Raw genomic sequence first — 15180 nt, forward strand, 5'->3', positions numbered from 1 at the left:
CAAGTGGTGAGGTAAAGCAGATGGCAGTATTATGCGTCACAAATGTGAATTTCAAGTTATCATTAGCTTACTCACCAAAACCAGTTTATAATATATGGTTGTTATGGACTAAAGAGTTAATTAAAGGTTTTTTTTTTTACACAAGATGAGCCTGTTTTTAGTAGATATGATGTTTCGAGCAGAATGCTCATTGTTATTTAAGTCAATTTCCTAGATTAAATTCATATAATCAGTCTCAAAGACATCAGGCATACAAAAGATGCTCTGTAAAATCTTGTGTATATATACGTTTGCCACGACATAATTGGTTATACTCTTTACTCAGGTAAAAGGGAAAAACACTGACTAAAACTTAATTGATAACAACAGTTCCTATAACAATAGCCTAACAAACACTTGAGAGCTAGATATTTTTATCGACATAATTAAAATCACTATAAGTAACAGGCAGCATAGCATATGTACTGACAGAAGTAGTTACCTTTTATTTTACAGGAACAACAGCGCAAAAGTCAGCAAGATATGATTAATCTGGTTACACAACTAATACTGAGGTTTAGAGAACAACACAGTTTAATCTGACTACAGATCACCCGAGATGGATACTTGGGAATTTTCACCTGCCATTCTATGTGACCTACCTGGATCTTCATCGGGGGTGCTGCTTGTAGTGCTTCCCTGTGACAGCGACATGCAGCTGGAGTCCTCATCACTGGTAACGCCGTTCTTGCCAAACAGCAAACAAGCATTTCTGCTGCCACTTTCGCCTCCTTTCTTCTGAATTTCAGACGGGTCTATGTTCACGCATCCACTGGGATTTAAATTTTCCTCTTCTTCTCTTTCTGCTTCCTTGTCTCTCATCTGCTCTTGGTTTTCCTGATTCTTCTCCATCATGGCGGCAGAAGAGTAAATCAGAAGATGTTCATCAGCCGCCCAATCATGCAGGTCAGAGCAGAGCGCTTTCAGGGTCTTGTTCTTCTCTTCATTTCGCCGCTGTGAGTTCTGGTTTGGGTTTCTATCTGTGGATTCATTCTTGTTTTCAACCAGATTGAGATTCTGGTCTTGCTGTTGCTGCTCTGCTAACTTGCATATTTGGTTCTGATCTTCTTTCATCCACTTGGTGTTGCTCTCAGAGAATGGAAGACCATGTTCATTTTCCTGATTTCTGCTCCATTCATCTTCCTGGTGCTGGAGGGATGCATCATCATCTAGTCCTCCCATAATGCCTTTGAGGAGCTGGATGGAGGTTGTACTGGCGTAATTGTGTCGACTCTTTGGAGAGAAAGAGGTTGACCCAGGAGTATCTTTCAGGCCCAACTTTCTTTCATAGGATAAGCAGAGGTCAAGGGTCAGTGAAGGGGGTATGTACGTGTTTTCATTGAGTAAGTCTGAGGGGCTCTTCACAGACATGACACAGAGCTGTAACAACACCACACATTATATGCATCTTTAAAAGACACATGTAACGCCATAAAAGACATGAACATTTCACACACTAACTCACTGTGACAAACATGCTAATCCTGGGCACTAAAATAATTAATCATTTTACATTGCAATATTACTATTCATAGCTAGGGATGACTGATCCTATACACTGATCTGTCTCAGCACTAAAAAACAAAACAAAAAAAAACTTTTGTTGGATTGGGTATCGATTAGATGGAATTGATCCAAATCCGATACTGTGTGCTACAAATGGTTGTTTGTTACTAAAAGGACAAAAAGCTATTATGTAAGCACAATAAAAGATTTAGTGTAATGCAATTAATAATTTTTTTTTTTTTATTTTGGCTTCCACCCTGTATGATAAAAAGATAATCAAGGTAAACAATTATTTTGCCACATTCCGTTTTTGCGCACCTTCCTTTCCTTCAGTGGTGTGTATTTGTTCCTCCCTAAAAGTCCAAACTTAACGTACAATTCAGCAAAAACTTGATAGAAGTAGACTATCAAGCTGGACATGCTTGATATTAAAAAAATAATTATTTAAAGTGCATTAAAAGCCGCGAAAGAGAACTCGCGCTATTCCCCAGGCAGCTTTCTGTGCATGCGCTCTGAGACGTTTGAGCAGGGCTTGACATTAACACCCGCCAACCCGCCAAATGCGGGTAGATTTCAGCTGTGGCGGGTAAGACAGCCACTCCCACTAGCCACTTTGGCGGGTTGAATATAATTTCAGTTACAGCCAAATGATCGTCGAAGATCATCGTAGCACAAAATTACAATCCAATCACACAATTCGTTATTTACGTGCAGTTAGTGAAGGAGGAATAGGCGGAATTGCGCTGAATGACACACAACAGAAGCGCTCTCTCGCGTGCGCTCTCTCTCTGTCGCGCGCGCAATCAGTTCTCCTCGCGCCTGAATAGTCACGTGCACACAGATGTCTAAATGTCCATCGTGTGGAGTATCCCGAGTGAATACAGTGGGTTATGGCTTAAGTGGACGTAAACAGGTGGGTAATAACTGAATATGCGTCAGTTACGGCCATGCATTCAGCAGCCCAATTAAATACCTGTCTGTCATTAATGTTAATCAAACAACAAAAGATGTTAAATAAATGTAGGCTAGGCTATATGTTAAATAAACCTACTGTATCTGAAAAAAATATTATTTTTAATTTACTATTGTTTTTGTAATTTGCTTCTTTGTTCTTTTATATAGCCTAACACAAATAACTTTCAAATTTCTCATATTTGCCCATGCTCATATTGTCCACCTCTTGCCCACATGTAGGCTACATATCAGCTGATATACAATGTAGTCTTGATTTGGGTGGTCAATCTGCATTTAAAAGTTTGAAAGGGTTTAAAATCTTCTAAATCAAGTAAAATGACTCAAAATAAAGTAATTTAAGCATAACAAAGTCAACTTTAATCATATAAAATGTAATTTACCAACATTACAATTGTGGCCAGTGAAAATGCTGAGTGGCTAGTAACTTTGGCAAAAAAAGTTTTGTAACAAAAAAGTTAATGTCAAGCCCTGCGTTTGAGCATCGCGAGTGCACTTTAACTGTAAAACACACAAAAATGTCAAAATGCAGAGCTTGGCATGTATTCACGTAAGCACAGTCGTTTATGCTCTAAGTGAATGTAAACAGTTAGGAAACAAATTGGATGTGTATCAGTATATTAGATCTGTGCATTCAGTTTCAAAGCTGGGACACACTAAGCCGATGGTTGGCCGTCAGGCAATAGTTAGCAGGTCAGCATAGTTTTGGGTGGGTTTCTGCACTGCTGGCACAACACATCTCTCTGAGTGCTCAAAACAAACATTTTTCTGAAGTTTACATGTCTTTAATTCAAGAAGTCTTAAAGATTTCTTAATGTCATTTTAGATTCTTGTTCTTATGAAAATTTTCTTTTGGAATCTTCATTTTTGGAATCTTCACAAGGCCCTATATAATTCAATCTCATGGATACAGGGATATCAATGCGGTAACATGTAGGTCCAATACTGCATATTTGAACTCTTGGTAGCTTCAGAAGCTGTTAAAATGAACAAAATCCCATCTTCCAAACATCCCTAAAACAGATTCAAATATAGATTCTTATAAATAAACTTCTGAGAGCAAGTTAATGTGCTCAACTGAACCGTTTTCAGGGGATTTTTGGTACTCAGAGAGTTGTTTTATGCAATTCTTTTGATAGAGGGAAACAAGATACTTCAGTTTTCAGTTTTAAACATTATTTTTCAGACATTCCTCTTTAAATGTAATATGTATCAGCTGTGTGCAAAGTGAACCACATTTGGGGGTTTTTTAATCACCGAAAATGGGTAAAATTCACTTAAAAAAAATCAATAAAATTTGAACATGGAGCTGATTTGAGATTCCCATAACTATGGGACTGAACTATATAGGGCCTTGAAAATGAGGATTTCAAAAGGAAAGTTTTAGGGCTGCCCCTGACTTTTTTTCTATTCGACTATTAGTTGTTCATTTAAGCCATTAGTTGACTAATCGCATGTTTATATTAAATTAATTACTTAAATATATACTGAGAAGAATACTAGGTCTAAACCAAGGGTTCCCAAACACATTCCTGGAGCCTCCCCAGCACTGCACAATTTGCGTCTCCTTTGTCTGACACACCCATTTCAGGTCTTGGGAGTCTCGACTAGGGCTGCACGATTAATCGCATGCTATTCTCACGCGCATTTCGTCAGTAAAGCCGGTTCCCTGATTACCGCTAAATCGCCATCACCTGCTTTCAAATGAAGCGGCATTTAATAGACAGAGCCGTAGGTCACTGAAAAGCCACGCAATATCGCGTTCATATCGCAGATGAATCGCCTGCGATAATGAACGCGATATTGCGTGGCTTGTCCGTGAACTACGGCTCGTCTATTAAAAGGCGCTCCGTTTAAAAACAGGTGATGGCGATTTAGCGGTAATCAGGGAACCGGCTTTACTGACGAAATGCGCGTGAGAATAGCATGCGATTAATCGTGCAGCCCTAGTCTCGACTAATGAGCTGATGATATGAATCAGGTGTGTTTGATTAAGACGACATGGAAAACATGCAGTGTTGGGGAGGCTCAAGGAATGTGTTTGGGAACCCCTAGCCTAAACCATTCACAGACAGAGCTTAGACTAAGTCAGGATTAGACTTTAGTTCAACTAGGGTAGCTTTTTTTTTTCAATTTAAGTAGCTTTTATAAATGTACCCTTGAAGAAAGAATTACTGGTGTGCATCTTAAGACAAAACAAAGACACTGGCATATTTTAAGATATGTCAGTGCAAGTTTCTTTCATTTGAAACAGCTCAAACATGCATTTTAGTCTAGGACTAGCTTATGCCTTGTCTGTGAAACCGGGGGAATGAGTGTATAATATAGTGCTAAACCCTGCACCCCCAGTATGTTTTCTCAGTCCCAAGGCCTTCTATGTGCTATACACATAGGTGTCTAAATGTAAAAATAAATAAATAAATAAATATATACATAAAAATAGCCTGCTAAAAAAATCTGATCCAAAAACTGATCCAAAAAAGTATTGTCCGGACCTTCACTGGGAAGGAAATATAGAGATTGGACCTCTTAGAACTTCATTGAATAATTGAATACCCCTGGTGTAGCCTATACATGTGTGCTTGTGGGGGAGGGGTGCGATTTTCGAATAATAATAAAATAATTCCCAGCAAACATTGAATATTATTTTTGCTTGAAATGCCCATATTCCACCATGAGGAATCTGGTCACCCTAGGTTGTTTACATTGTTTCACAGTGTTATGTTATAAACATTTGTTCTGTAATATTTGTTTAGCACTTTTTGAAAGGCAGGTTAAAAAAGACGATTTTTTTTTTATTAAGACTTAATAATGCCCTTTGAAGGTTATTGGATTGTGAAGTTAATTGTGGAATCAGCCATCTGAACGAATCGGTTGAATTTCAATGACTCACTCGTTTACGGTGACTTGCTGCCACCTAGTGGCAGTTTTAATTTCACATTTAAAGTATATTTTCATGTTTTAGATAATTTCAAATATCAATATTCAACGTTTTATGTTTAAAACATCAAAACAAATGCATTTGTAACTGCAGATTGTTCATTTATGTCAGCTCTGAGCTGCATTAAACAGTCTGTGTAAATGCATCTGAATGCCACTTCAGATGCAGCTTCTGTGTTTCCTCTTCATTGCAAAGATGAATTTTGTTGATAGATACTTGTTTAATTTGATTGGTAACAGCCCTATTGTGTCTTATTATTATAATTGAATTTGATTAAATTTATGAAATTGACACAAAAGATGATGCATGTATAATTAGGTTTAAAAAAAAAATGGATTTATAAAAAGGTAAAAATGCCTATAAAAAGGTGAAAATCAATTGAAACGTATTGGAAAAAAAAAATTCTGTCACTGCTGACCTGAGCACCACACAGAATATGGAGAATATCAAAAATTTTAGGAGTCAGCTGTCCATGACAATCCTAAACCTGCCAAGGTACCAGCACAATAACACACTCAGCAAAAAATTGTCTAATTATCATTATCGATAAAATCCCAGAAAATATTGATATCATTTTTTGTCAATATTGCACACCCCTACTCTTCTCTGTTTGACCAAAAATGATGGAGTATTTTAAAGGTGCTCTATGTAAGTTTTTTACTGTACTAAAGCATAAAAATACCATAATATGTTTGCAGATATTTATTAAACATGCTGAGTTCACATACTCATTTCTCTGAAAACCATTGCTACAGCCAGTTATTTTACTTTGAAATTTGCGTTCCGTGTCGGAATTTCTGTTTTTGTTTTCGTCTGTACAAGACCGCACGTTGCCAATTTACCCAATAGTATTTCGCCACCCTGGGTTGCCAGTTGGCGGAAAACACATGCAGCGAATTGCAGTCATAGAAGCCAGCGAACAAACTGGGTCAGAGATCGCAGATTCTACCCGCCCTAAAAAGCCTCAGCATCCATCTACAAATCTCTATGAACGGGAGCATATTAAAATGCGATATAACTCATCATAAAATCAATAAATCAACTAATTATCTTACAGTGTGTAAGTCTCCTCGCCTTCCAATGTCAATTGAGCTCGCTCCAGTTGCGTGTCTTCAAACTGGCAACCTGCGAGAGCGTTGAGTGTGAGGAGGAGGGGGCGGGGCAAACAATATTTTGAATTTGGACTGTAGTACCCATTTCAACCACTAGCTGTCATTTTTACATAGAGCACCTATGTTGTTTCCGCTGTTATCAGAAAAACTGCAAGTGATCGTGCCGGCGCCTCCATGTCATGCAGTAAGCGCACTACACTTTAGTTTCCACACTCCGCACAAACACTTAAATATGCGCCTAATAATAGCGTACATTTATCCAAGTTAACATCAGAGCGAGAAGCCATGTAAAGTTGCTACTACTTACATGTTTCAAAATGATAAGCCATAATTGAGGTCGATGGATAATAGGCAAATGTTTTGATTTCCTGCCCGACATACTGTAATTACCACAAGGACCCACCGTTAATAATCTGTCCCTCACGGACTGTGTGACTTGGCCACAACACCAAGACTCTTCTAGTATTTCTAGTATAAGGGGGTAGCCCTAGAAAGTTTATTAAGAAGAATCTAGAAGGATATTAAGATATCTTGAATACTTTTAGAGTTACAGGCATGCAAACTTTGGAAAATAAATATTTATGGCACTCAGACAGGTATGTTCTATGCAACTGAGTTGACAGAAAAACATATATATATTTCTAGTTCCAACATTATTTATTCTTCAGATATTCCTCTTTAAAAGAAAAAAGTATCAGCTGTATGCAAAATAACCCACATTTGGTTTTGACCACTGAAAATGCGTATTTATGAATTTACACATGAAGCCACATTAGAATAGAATAGAATAGAATAGAATAGAATAGAATAGAATAGAATATTTTTATTGTCATTGCACAATGCAATGAAACTTTGTGCTTCTCCTCAGTGGTATATTCACATAAAAAAAAAAAAACTAAATATAGACAAGAAGAACAGAGTTAAAAAAAAAAAAAAAAAAGTGGGAAAGAAAAAAAGATATCCATATCTCTGGGATTGAACCATTGAGGGTCTTTAAAGGATTAGTTCAATTCAGAATTCAAATTTCCTGATAATTTACTCATTTGGACCTTCAAACCGTTGGTAGCCGTAGAAGTCCAGTATATGGAGAAAAACCCTGGAATGTTTTCCTCAAAAACCTTCATTTCTTTTCAACTGAAGAAAGAAAGACATGAACATCTTGGATGACATGGGGGTGAATAAATTATCAGGAAATTTGAATTCTGAAGTGAACTAATCCTTTAAAATGAAGATACCAAAAGGAAAGCTGGTTAAGAACCAGAATCTAAAAGGATATTAAGATATATTTAATACTTCTAGAGTTACAGGCATGCAAACTTAAGTCAAAAAGTTTTTTTTGCCATTTTTGAACCGTCACCGTTGGCATATAATGAAACAAAGATTGCTGAACATATTTTACTAATACACCTATCAATCTCTGTGTAAAAATAAAATATTGATGCTGCCATCCTTCTCAAGTCATTTTTACACCCCTGTAAATTGGCTCCAAATCTCCAAATTGTCATTATGACCCCCTCTGCAAAATAGTGGATTCTATATAAAATAGTAGATCTATGTAATACATCTATGACATTTAATATTTTGGCTTTCATCTCTATTTATATTTGTCTTTCTACAGAATTTTTATTTTTTTAACAAAATCAAAAATTTGAGCTGGTGAAGTTCTGAAATTTGGTTGATTTGACACAAAAATTACCCTATTGCTGTTGTTCCATAAGTTTAGTTTATTGATTTATAAAGCACATTTCAAAACAACAGAGGTTGCAACTAAAGTGCTGTACAGAAAAATTAAAACACACAAACACAAAAAGAATTAACACACTGGATCAAAACCTTGAGGACAATCGAAAACACCCTTAATTAAAACAAAGAATAGAAATACGTTTTTAAAAAGGATTTAAAAGTAGGAACAGAAGGGGAAGATCTAATATTGAGAGGGAGACTGTTCCAGAGTCGAGGAGCAGCCAACCGAGAAAGCCCGATCACCTTTAGTTTTGTAACGTGAGCGAGGAACAGAAAGAAGAAATTGATTGGATGAGTGTAAGGATCTTGTGATCAAAATGGCGGAAAAATTTTCATGACGGAAAATGATGTCATAGACCCTTTTACAGCCCATGTGATCAAATAGTTGCCTATTGGTTTTAACGTGTTAGCAACTCTGAAAGTTTTTCAGGGCTCTCAAGTGTAACGCACTGAGCGTGACAGTCACTCATTTCGGTCTTTTCTTTTGTCACTTTTCTCACGCAGAAAAACTATTTTTCATATATTTAATATGCCGCTGCGCTGGGCAGGAATCAAGCGCGTCTCCCCTGGAGTAGCCTGCCACTTATCAGCCAATCAAAAAAAGAAAGAGGCTACACAGTAGCCAATCAGAAAATAGCACTATTGTATCTGGGTAAGATTTAACGCAACAACCAATGAAAAAAAAAGCATATCCTGGAATTGTTCACCATCATCCTCGTTCACCCACAGAGGAAAACACTGGAGCTCTGAGCATCACTTTGAGCACAGAATAAGTCATGATCTCCTATTTTAATGTTACAACAAATTCAGAGCTTGTTTGACACAAACAATGACAACTTGACTGCTGTTAGAGAATGTTTTCCAGATAATCAGCATCAGTTTTTCATGAGTGTCTGAACTTAGTCAACAGTTTTACAGCCTGTTCACTGAAAACACCTGCTCAGTAGTCTAGACCTAGTTATATTTTCGTTATCACACGATGACTGACATTTTGTCACATTAAACATCTCTCTCTCCAAATAGGCTTAATAATTTTATTAGCACTAAATAAATTATAGTGTATTACATCGTCGATGTTATTTTTCACTTTAAAAATCATGTCATGTTGTTAGATATTTGTCATTCTTGCCTGTCTTTAAAACTTGAGAGCCCTGGTTTATGTATATATATCTGGCCACTGTATTTGGCCATCTGCTAACGTCTTCTATCCACTTGACTACACAGATCTGATAGCCGGATACCATTTGATAAAGTTATTTTAAAAAGTTGACTTTATCTGTCTGTGTTGCTTAATCCGCTCACAAAGCTGTAGATATATATATATATATATCACTTTCGGAGTTGCTAACACGCTAGAACCTATGGGGAACAACACCACTTCCGTTGCCAAAATGCGCGCGCATGCGTTGCTACGTCATCATTGTGTACAAACAGTACAAGGGTCTATAGGGTGCAATCGATCCTCTATCTGTGTGCCAAATTTTATAACTTTCCCGCAAGTGGTTCTGTGGGCTGCCATAGACTTCCAGAGTGGAAGAAGAATAATAATTAAAAAGAAGAACGCCAACAGATACAATAGGTGCCTACGCACCTTCGGTGCTTTATATGCATCATGATTAAAATGTAGTGGTTGCCTCCAATTTCAAATGGTTGGCTACAGATATTTTTTTAAAGGGTTGGTTCACGCAAAAAATTAAATTTCTGTCATTAATTACTCACCCTCTCAGTTTAAATATAGACTAAAAATCTTTTTATCCTGGCATACACAACACATTATCAATTTATATTTTCACATCCGTTAAAGGTTGCATAAATTAGGTTAGTCGGAACCGGGAACACTTCCTATAACACCCGATGTACTCGTCACATCATAAGAAGAATGGCATCTACGCTAATATTGGTGTCTCTGTTTATCCCAAGGTTTACCGTAGTCAGCCGGATCCGGGCCATATCCAGATTAGAAGGAACGCCTAGATATGACCACAACGCATCCCTGAAATGTCAGCTAGATTGTATCAACTATCCCTTGTGAAGGCCTCATCGACACGACATCCAGTGGCACAGATCCTTAACAAAACCGTTTCCATAATGGTGTGATGAATCCGATCCTCAACCAGATGGAAATGGATTAAATACTTTGACTGTTCCAATCCCAATCTGACTTCTGACCTGAAATGCTGCCTCATAACCATCAACTGTTCGTTGTTGGCCAGAGGAGAACTGGCCACCCGACTGGCCAAGTTCCTCCCAAGGTTTTTTTTTTCTCCATTTTTGTCACCTGATGGAGTTTGGGTTCCTTTCCGCTGTTGCCTCTGGCTTACTTAATTGTGGACACTTGATATTTAACAATGTTTTTGATCTGCCTGCATTGACACCATTCTATGCAAATTGAACTGAGCTGGAAGATGACATCACTGATTTCTCCAGAGCTGCTGAATAGATAAATTAACTAAATTAATAACTAATTATTTTTACAATGGAATGAATCAATACTCAACTTACTTAAGCTGGACAATGACACCATTTTCTTCTAGAGCTGCTGTGCAGCCAAAATTATCACTGTAAAGCTGCTTTGACACAATCTGCACTGTAAAAAGCACTATATAAATAAAGGTGATTTGACTTGACTTGACCCTCATGTAGTTCCAAACTCGTAAGACCTTCGTTCATCTTTAGAACACAAATTAAGATATTTTTGATGAAATCTGAGAGGTTTCTTTATCCTCCATAGAAAGCAACGCAATTACCACATTCTTCTCTCCCCTGTCATTCTCCTATGCTCTTAACGTTGAATAGATGGTGCAGGCTTCCGGGTTCTAAGTCAGAATGCCGACTCCGTATTGGCCGACACTGTACACGTGAGCAGAACAACGTATGCGTGTGATGCTGATGCAGGAGCCGGCCAATACGGAGTCGGCTTTCTGACGTAGAACCTGGAAGCGCTGCATCATAAACAGCATATAATCAGCCAATTTGCTTGTAATAAATGGGAATCAGCCATGAAAAATCATAATAGGGGCATCCCCAATAAAAATGTTAATTTTAATTTTTTTTTTTCTTTTCATTGTAAAAAGGCAGTTTTCACAGAGCAGTGTTTTTCTAGCTTTATTAATTTTTAATTTGTATGGTTAATATTAATGTAGGCTAATTGTCAGTGCACTAAGGTTTACAAAAGGTCATTTGGCCTGCACATGGTTACATTTTTTCCCATCCGGTCCTCAATTTAAAATGAGTTTGACACCCCTGCATTAAGGCAAACATGCTCAGTTTCATAAATGTATGATTCTCGGGATGCTAAAAGCAAATTATAAATGGTAAGAAATTTCAAATGAAAGATGAAGGTTGTATTAATGTTGTAGATGATGTTTTCATCCCTTTGAATAAAAATGCATTGTAGCGTCTGGACCAATCAGACACACAATTATTCATTATATTTAAAGAATAATCCAGAAACTCTCCCTCACAAGTCCTGTTAATTCCATCCCCCACAACTGCAACACAGAGACAGAATTCGTGTCCTGTTCCTATTTTATTGCTGCCAGGAATGTGCAGAGAAGATAGTGACTCTGACATAATTCTTTCTGAGAAGGACAAATAAACCCTCTTAATCCTATATATTCTATATATATATTCTCTCTCTCTCTCATATATATATATATATATATATATATATATATATATATATATATATATATATATATATATATATATATATATATATATATATATATATATATATATATATATATATATATCACATGAGAAACGTGTATCAAATTTTCCCCTCTCGTGTATCCAATTTTCCTTTTATAAGGTTTATTCTATTAATTCTCTCTTTTAAACTATTTTGGTATTAATGTTTCAAAGTTGCAAATTTATAGTTAACTAAAATCACATGGGTAGCATGTTTGGTATCTATGAACTCCAACTTTCGTTTCCTATTTGGTAATTTATGTTACATGTTACTAACTCTGTGACACATTAGTATTATAAGAATCTAGAAGGTTCTTCTCTCAAACATCCAATCCAATGTGTGACATCTTCACCCTTTAAAATCACTGATCACAAGACCACAGTCTCTTCCTTCTCCTCTTCTCTTTTACTGAGAAATGCTGATGTGAAGATGATGCTAAGAAGCTAGAAGCTAGAAGGAACTTGTGCCAGGCTTCGGCCTAGACCTTCCATTCACCAAAGATCCTTGGAATTCAACTGGTTCTCTTTCATCACGACAATATCACAAATTGCATCAGGACAGTTTTAATTCAAATGGGTGAGACATGCAAGTATCAAACTTAGTCTCATTATTTGATACACTAAGTATCTTTACCCCTTTTTAAGAAGGGCCTGTTAAAACTAAACTGATGGTTTGCTCAAGGCTGTTGATCGGCTGAATTTCAAACAATGTTGTAACTTCTTGCTTTCTTGTATTCTGCTTCAGCTCTCTCTTTCCCTTGGTCAACTGTATGCATGTATGTGTGTGAATGTTACGAGTAGTTAAGTGTTTAGTCTAGTTAATAAAGTCTTGTTCATGTCACACATAAAGTTGTCCATGTTTCATGCTCATATACTGAAGTCTCTAATCATGCAGATCTTGAATACATGCTCTGAGTAGTACTGTACATAAGATTATTATTTCCCATAACCTGGAAATGAACATTTCTTAGAATTAATAAGCAATTAACACTGAATGTTCATTGGCGAAACAGGTTAATTGATTGTAATATTAATTTTATTACATTAAGTTAATTTTGTTAACTGATAATTATAATTAGTTATGATTAAGTATCATATTTATTTTGAGCTAATTTGCTACAGCATTGATGTAGTTCATCATTTGTATAACTATGGTGTACTCAGTTTTATATAAATTAGTGTAGAAATACATTTATAGACCTTTGTCAAATTGCCAGACATGATATACGACTACTGATTTCTGCTAGTCAATTTCTTATCAAAACAATACTCGAGTTACTCGACTACTCATGGTTCATGCTACTGTAAATGAAAAGACATGAAATAGTTCTTATCAATAAATGTTTAATTCATAACCGAATGCAACAATTATATAAGTAAACTCTCAAAACATTATAATTATGACATTAAATATTTTAATTTTCATGTAACAGAGTAAATCCAAATAAATAGCTGCACGCAACATTTTGATCCTAACATTTGGGTCGTATGCATATAAATATATGTGCATGGCTGCATGCATACAGTAATTTAATAATAACTTATAATAATAACTTTAATATTTACCAAGTTTTCAACAGTAATAAAAAGAACAAATAGAATCTTACTTCGACCGGCTTGAAAGTTTATAGACTAACAAGTCATCGCCACTATTGTCCTCTCCCCACACGCAGTCTTTGGTTGAGCTCATGGATCGCTGGTTAGCATTTAGAAATACAAGCGCATCAAGACATCAGTAGTGAGGGAGACCTTCTTGCCTTTCATTTCAGACGCAATGTCCGCTTTTAGAGAGTCGTAGAGAATTCACCAATGCTCGTTTGCTTCGTGGTGTGCGTCTCAATAACATTTGCTTTTGCTGTTGGATGTTTCAATCATAGATAGCTGTGCATAGCTGTCGTACTGCTGTTGTATTTTACAGAACACAGTCATGACAGTGCGTATCAATAGTACGCGCATGTAATCTCGTAGAATATATATGCCAAAAGGTTTTGGCATGCATATGATACGCAGTTTTTCACGTGCATATGATATGCACTTTATGGCTTACAATATAGGCACGAACCCCACATCACTAATCCTACCCAAGACTACCAAGTGTATTATATACACGCCATAAAGTGCGTATCCTATGCAGGAGAAAATTCATTTTGGCGTATATATTCTACGAGATTACACTCCAGTTTCTGCCACAATTGAGTAAAAAAATAATAATTCTGTAGGTCATAATAATGAGAAAGTTTCTCATAATTATGACTTAGTATCTCACTGTATTGAGAAAGTTTCTCATAATAATGACTTAGAATCTCATAATAATGAGAAACTTTCTCGTAATAATGACTTATCTCATAATAATGAGAAACTTTCTCGTAATAATGACTTATTATCTCATAATAATGAGAAACTTTCTCGTAATAATGACTTAATATCTCATAATAATGAGAAACTTTCTCATAATAATGACTTAGTTTCTCATAATAATGAGAAACTTTTACGCATGTGCAAAGCAGCGGAGCAGTGAAAAGCTAGCGACATCCGCTGGTCAAATGCGATAACTCTGCAACCATGGCACGTTCTGCAAAAGTGTAATCTATAATATCATTAAATAAATAACATTATTGATAAATTATCAGTAGCCTATATGAGACGGGATATAGTCGTTTATTCATTTGTAACATTCATTTGTATTTTTGTGTATGAACAAGCAGAAACACAGAGTGGTGATCCATGGATTTCAAACAGATAGAGGAATGATAAGACAGCACACACCTATATAACCAAGTCTGTTAAAGAATGCTTCACCTGGAAAGCTGTCTTTTGTATACATTCTAATGAGTCATAAACATCTTAAAAGGTGTTTTCTGTAGGAATATCACTGGAATTAAGGTTTATGCCTGGGCAAGTGCTTTAGGACCTGGTTTATATTAGAAAAGCTTTTCAGCGCCTATGTCTAGGCAAACCTGCACATCAAATAGCCTAGACTCATCCGCGAAATACATGTTAACGTTAACACATAAACCCACACATTTTATGAAGATGTTGCACTTAAACTTAATGAATAAATGTCAATATTCCTTCATTAATCTGATAGTTTTGTAAGCCGTAGCGTTCATGCAACAGTTTCCACCATTACCACGGAAACCACTTTGTGTTCCACCTTCTCGTGCACATGGAAAA

At 36.3% G+C, this 15180-nt stretch overlaps 1 protein-coding gene across 6 annotated transcripts in view; it reads right to left on the reverse strand.

The window, feature by feature from the left end:
- apbb1 (amyloid beta (A4) precursor protein-binding, family B, member 1 (Fe65)) overlaps nt 1–15180 on the reverse strand; it is a 69975-nt gene that overhangs the window by 50997 nt on the left and 3798 nt on the right. For 4 of the 6 annotated variants that reach the window (XR_007181027.1, XM_048164408.1, XM_048164349.1 and 1 more), the window contains exon 2: nt 642–1419. Coding sequence is in view for 5 of the 6 variants with exons in the window: in XM_048164408.1 (XP_048020365.1) it covers nt 642–1419 (778 nt within the window). In the remaining variant the exon portion in view is untranslated. The remainder of the gene's footprint in view (nt 1–641; nt 1420–15180) is intronic. The other 2 variants (XM_048164634.1, XM_048164537.1) reach the window with 1 other exon arrangement.

The sequence above is a fragment of the Megalobrama amblycephala genome, linkage group LG1, assembly GCF_018812025.1.
Source record: "Megalobrama amblycephala isolate DHTTF-2021 linkage group LG1, ASM1881202v1, whole genome shotgun sequence".
Lineage (NCBI taxonomy): Eukaryota > Metazoa > Chordata > Actinopteri > Cypriniformes > Xenocyprididae > Megalobrama > Megalobrama amblycephala.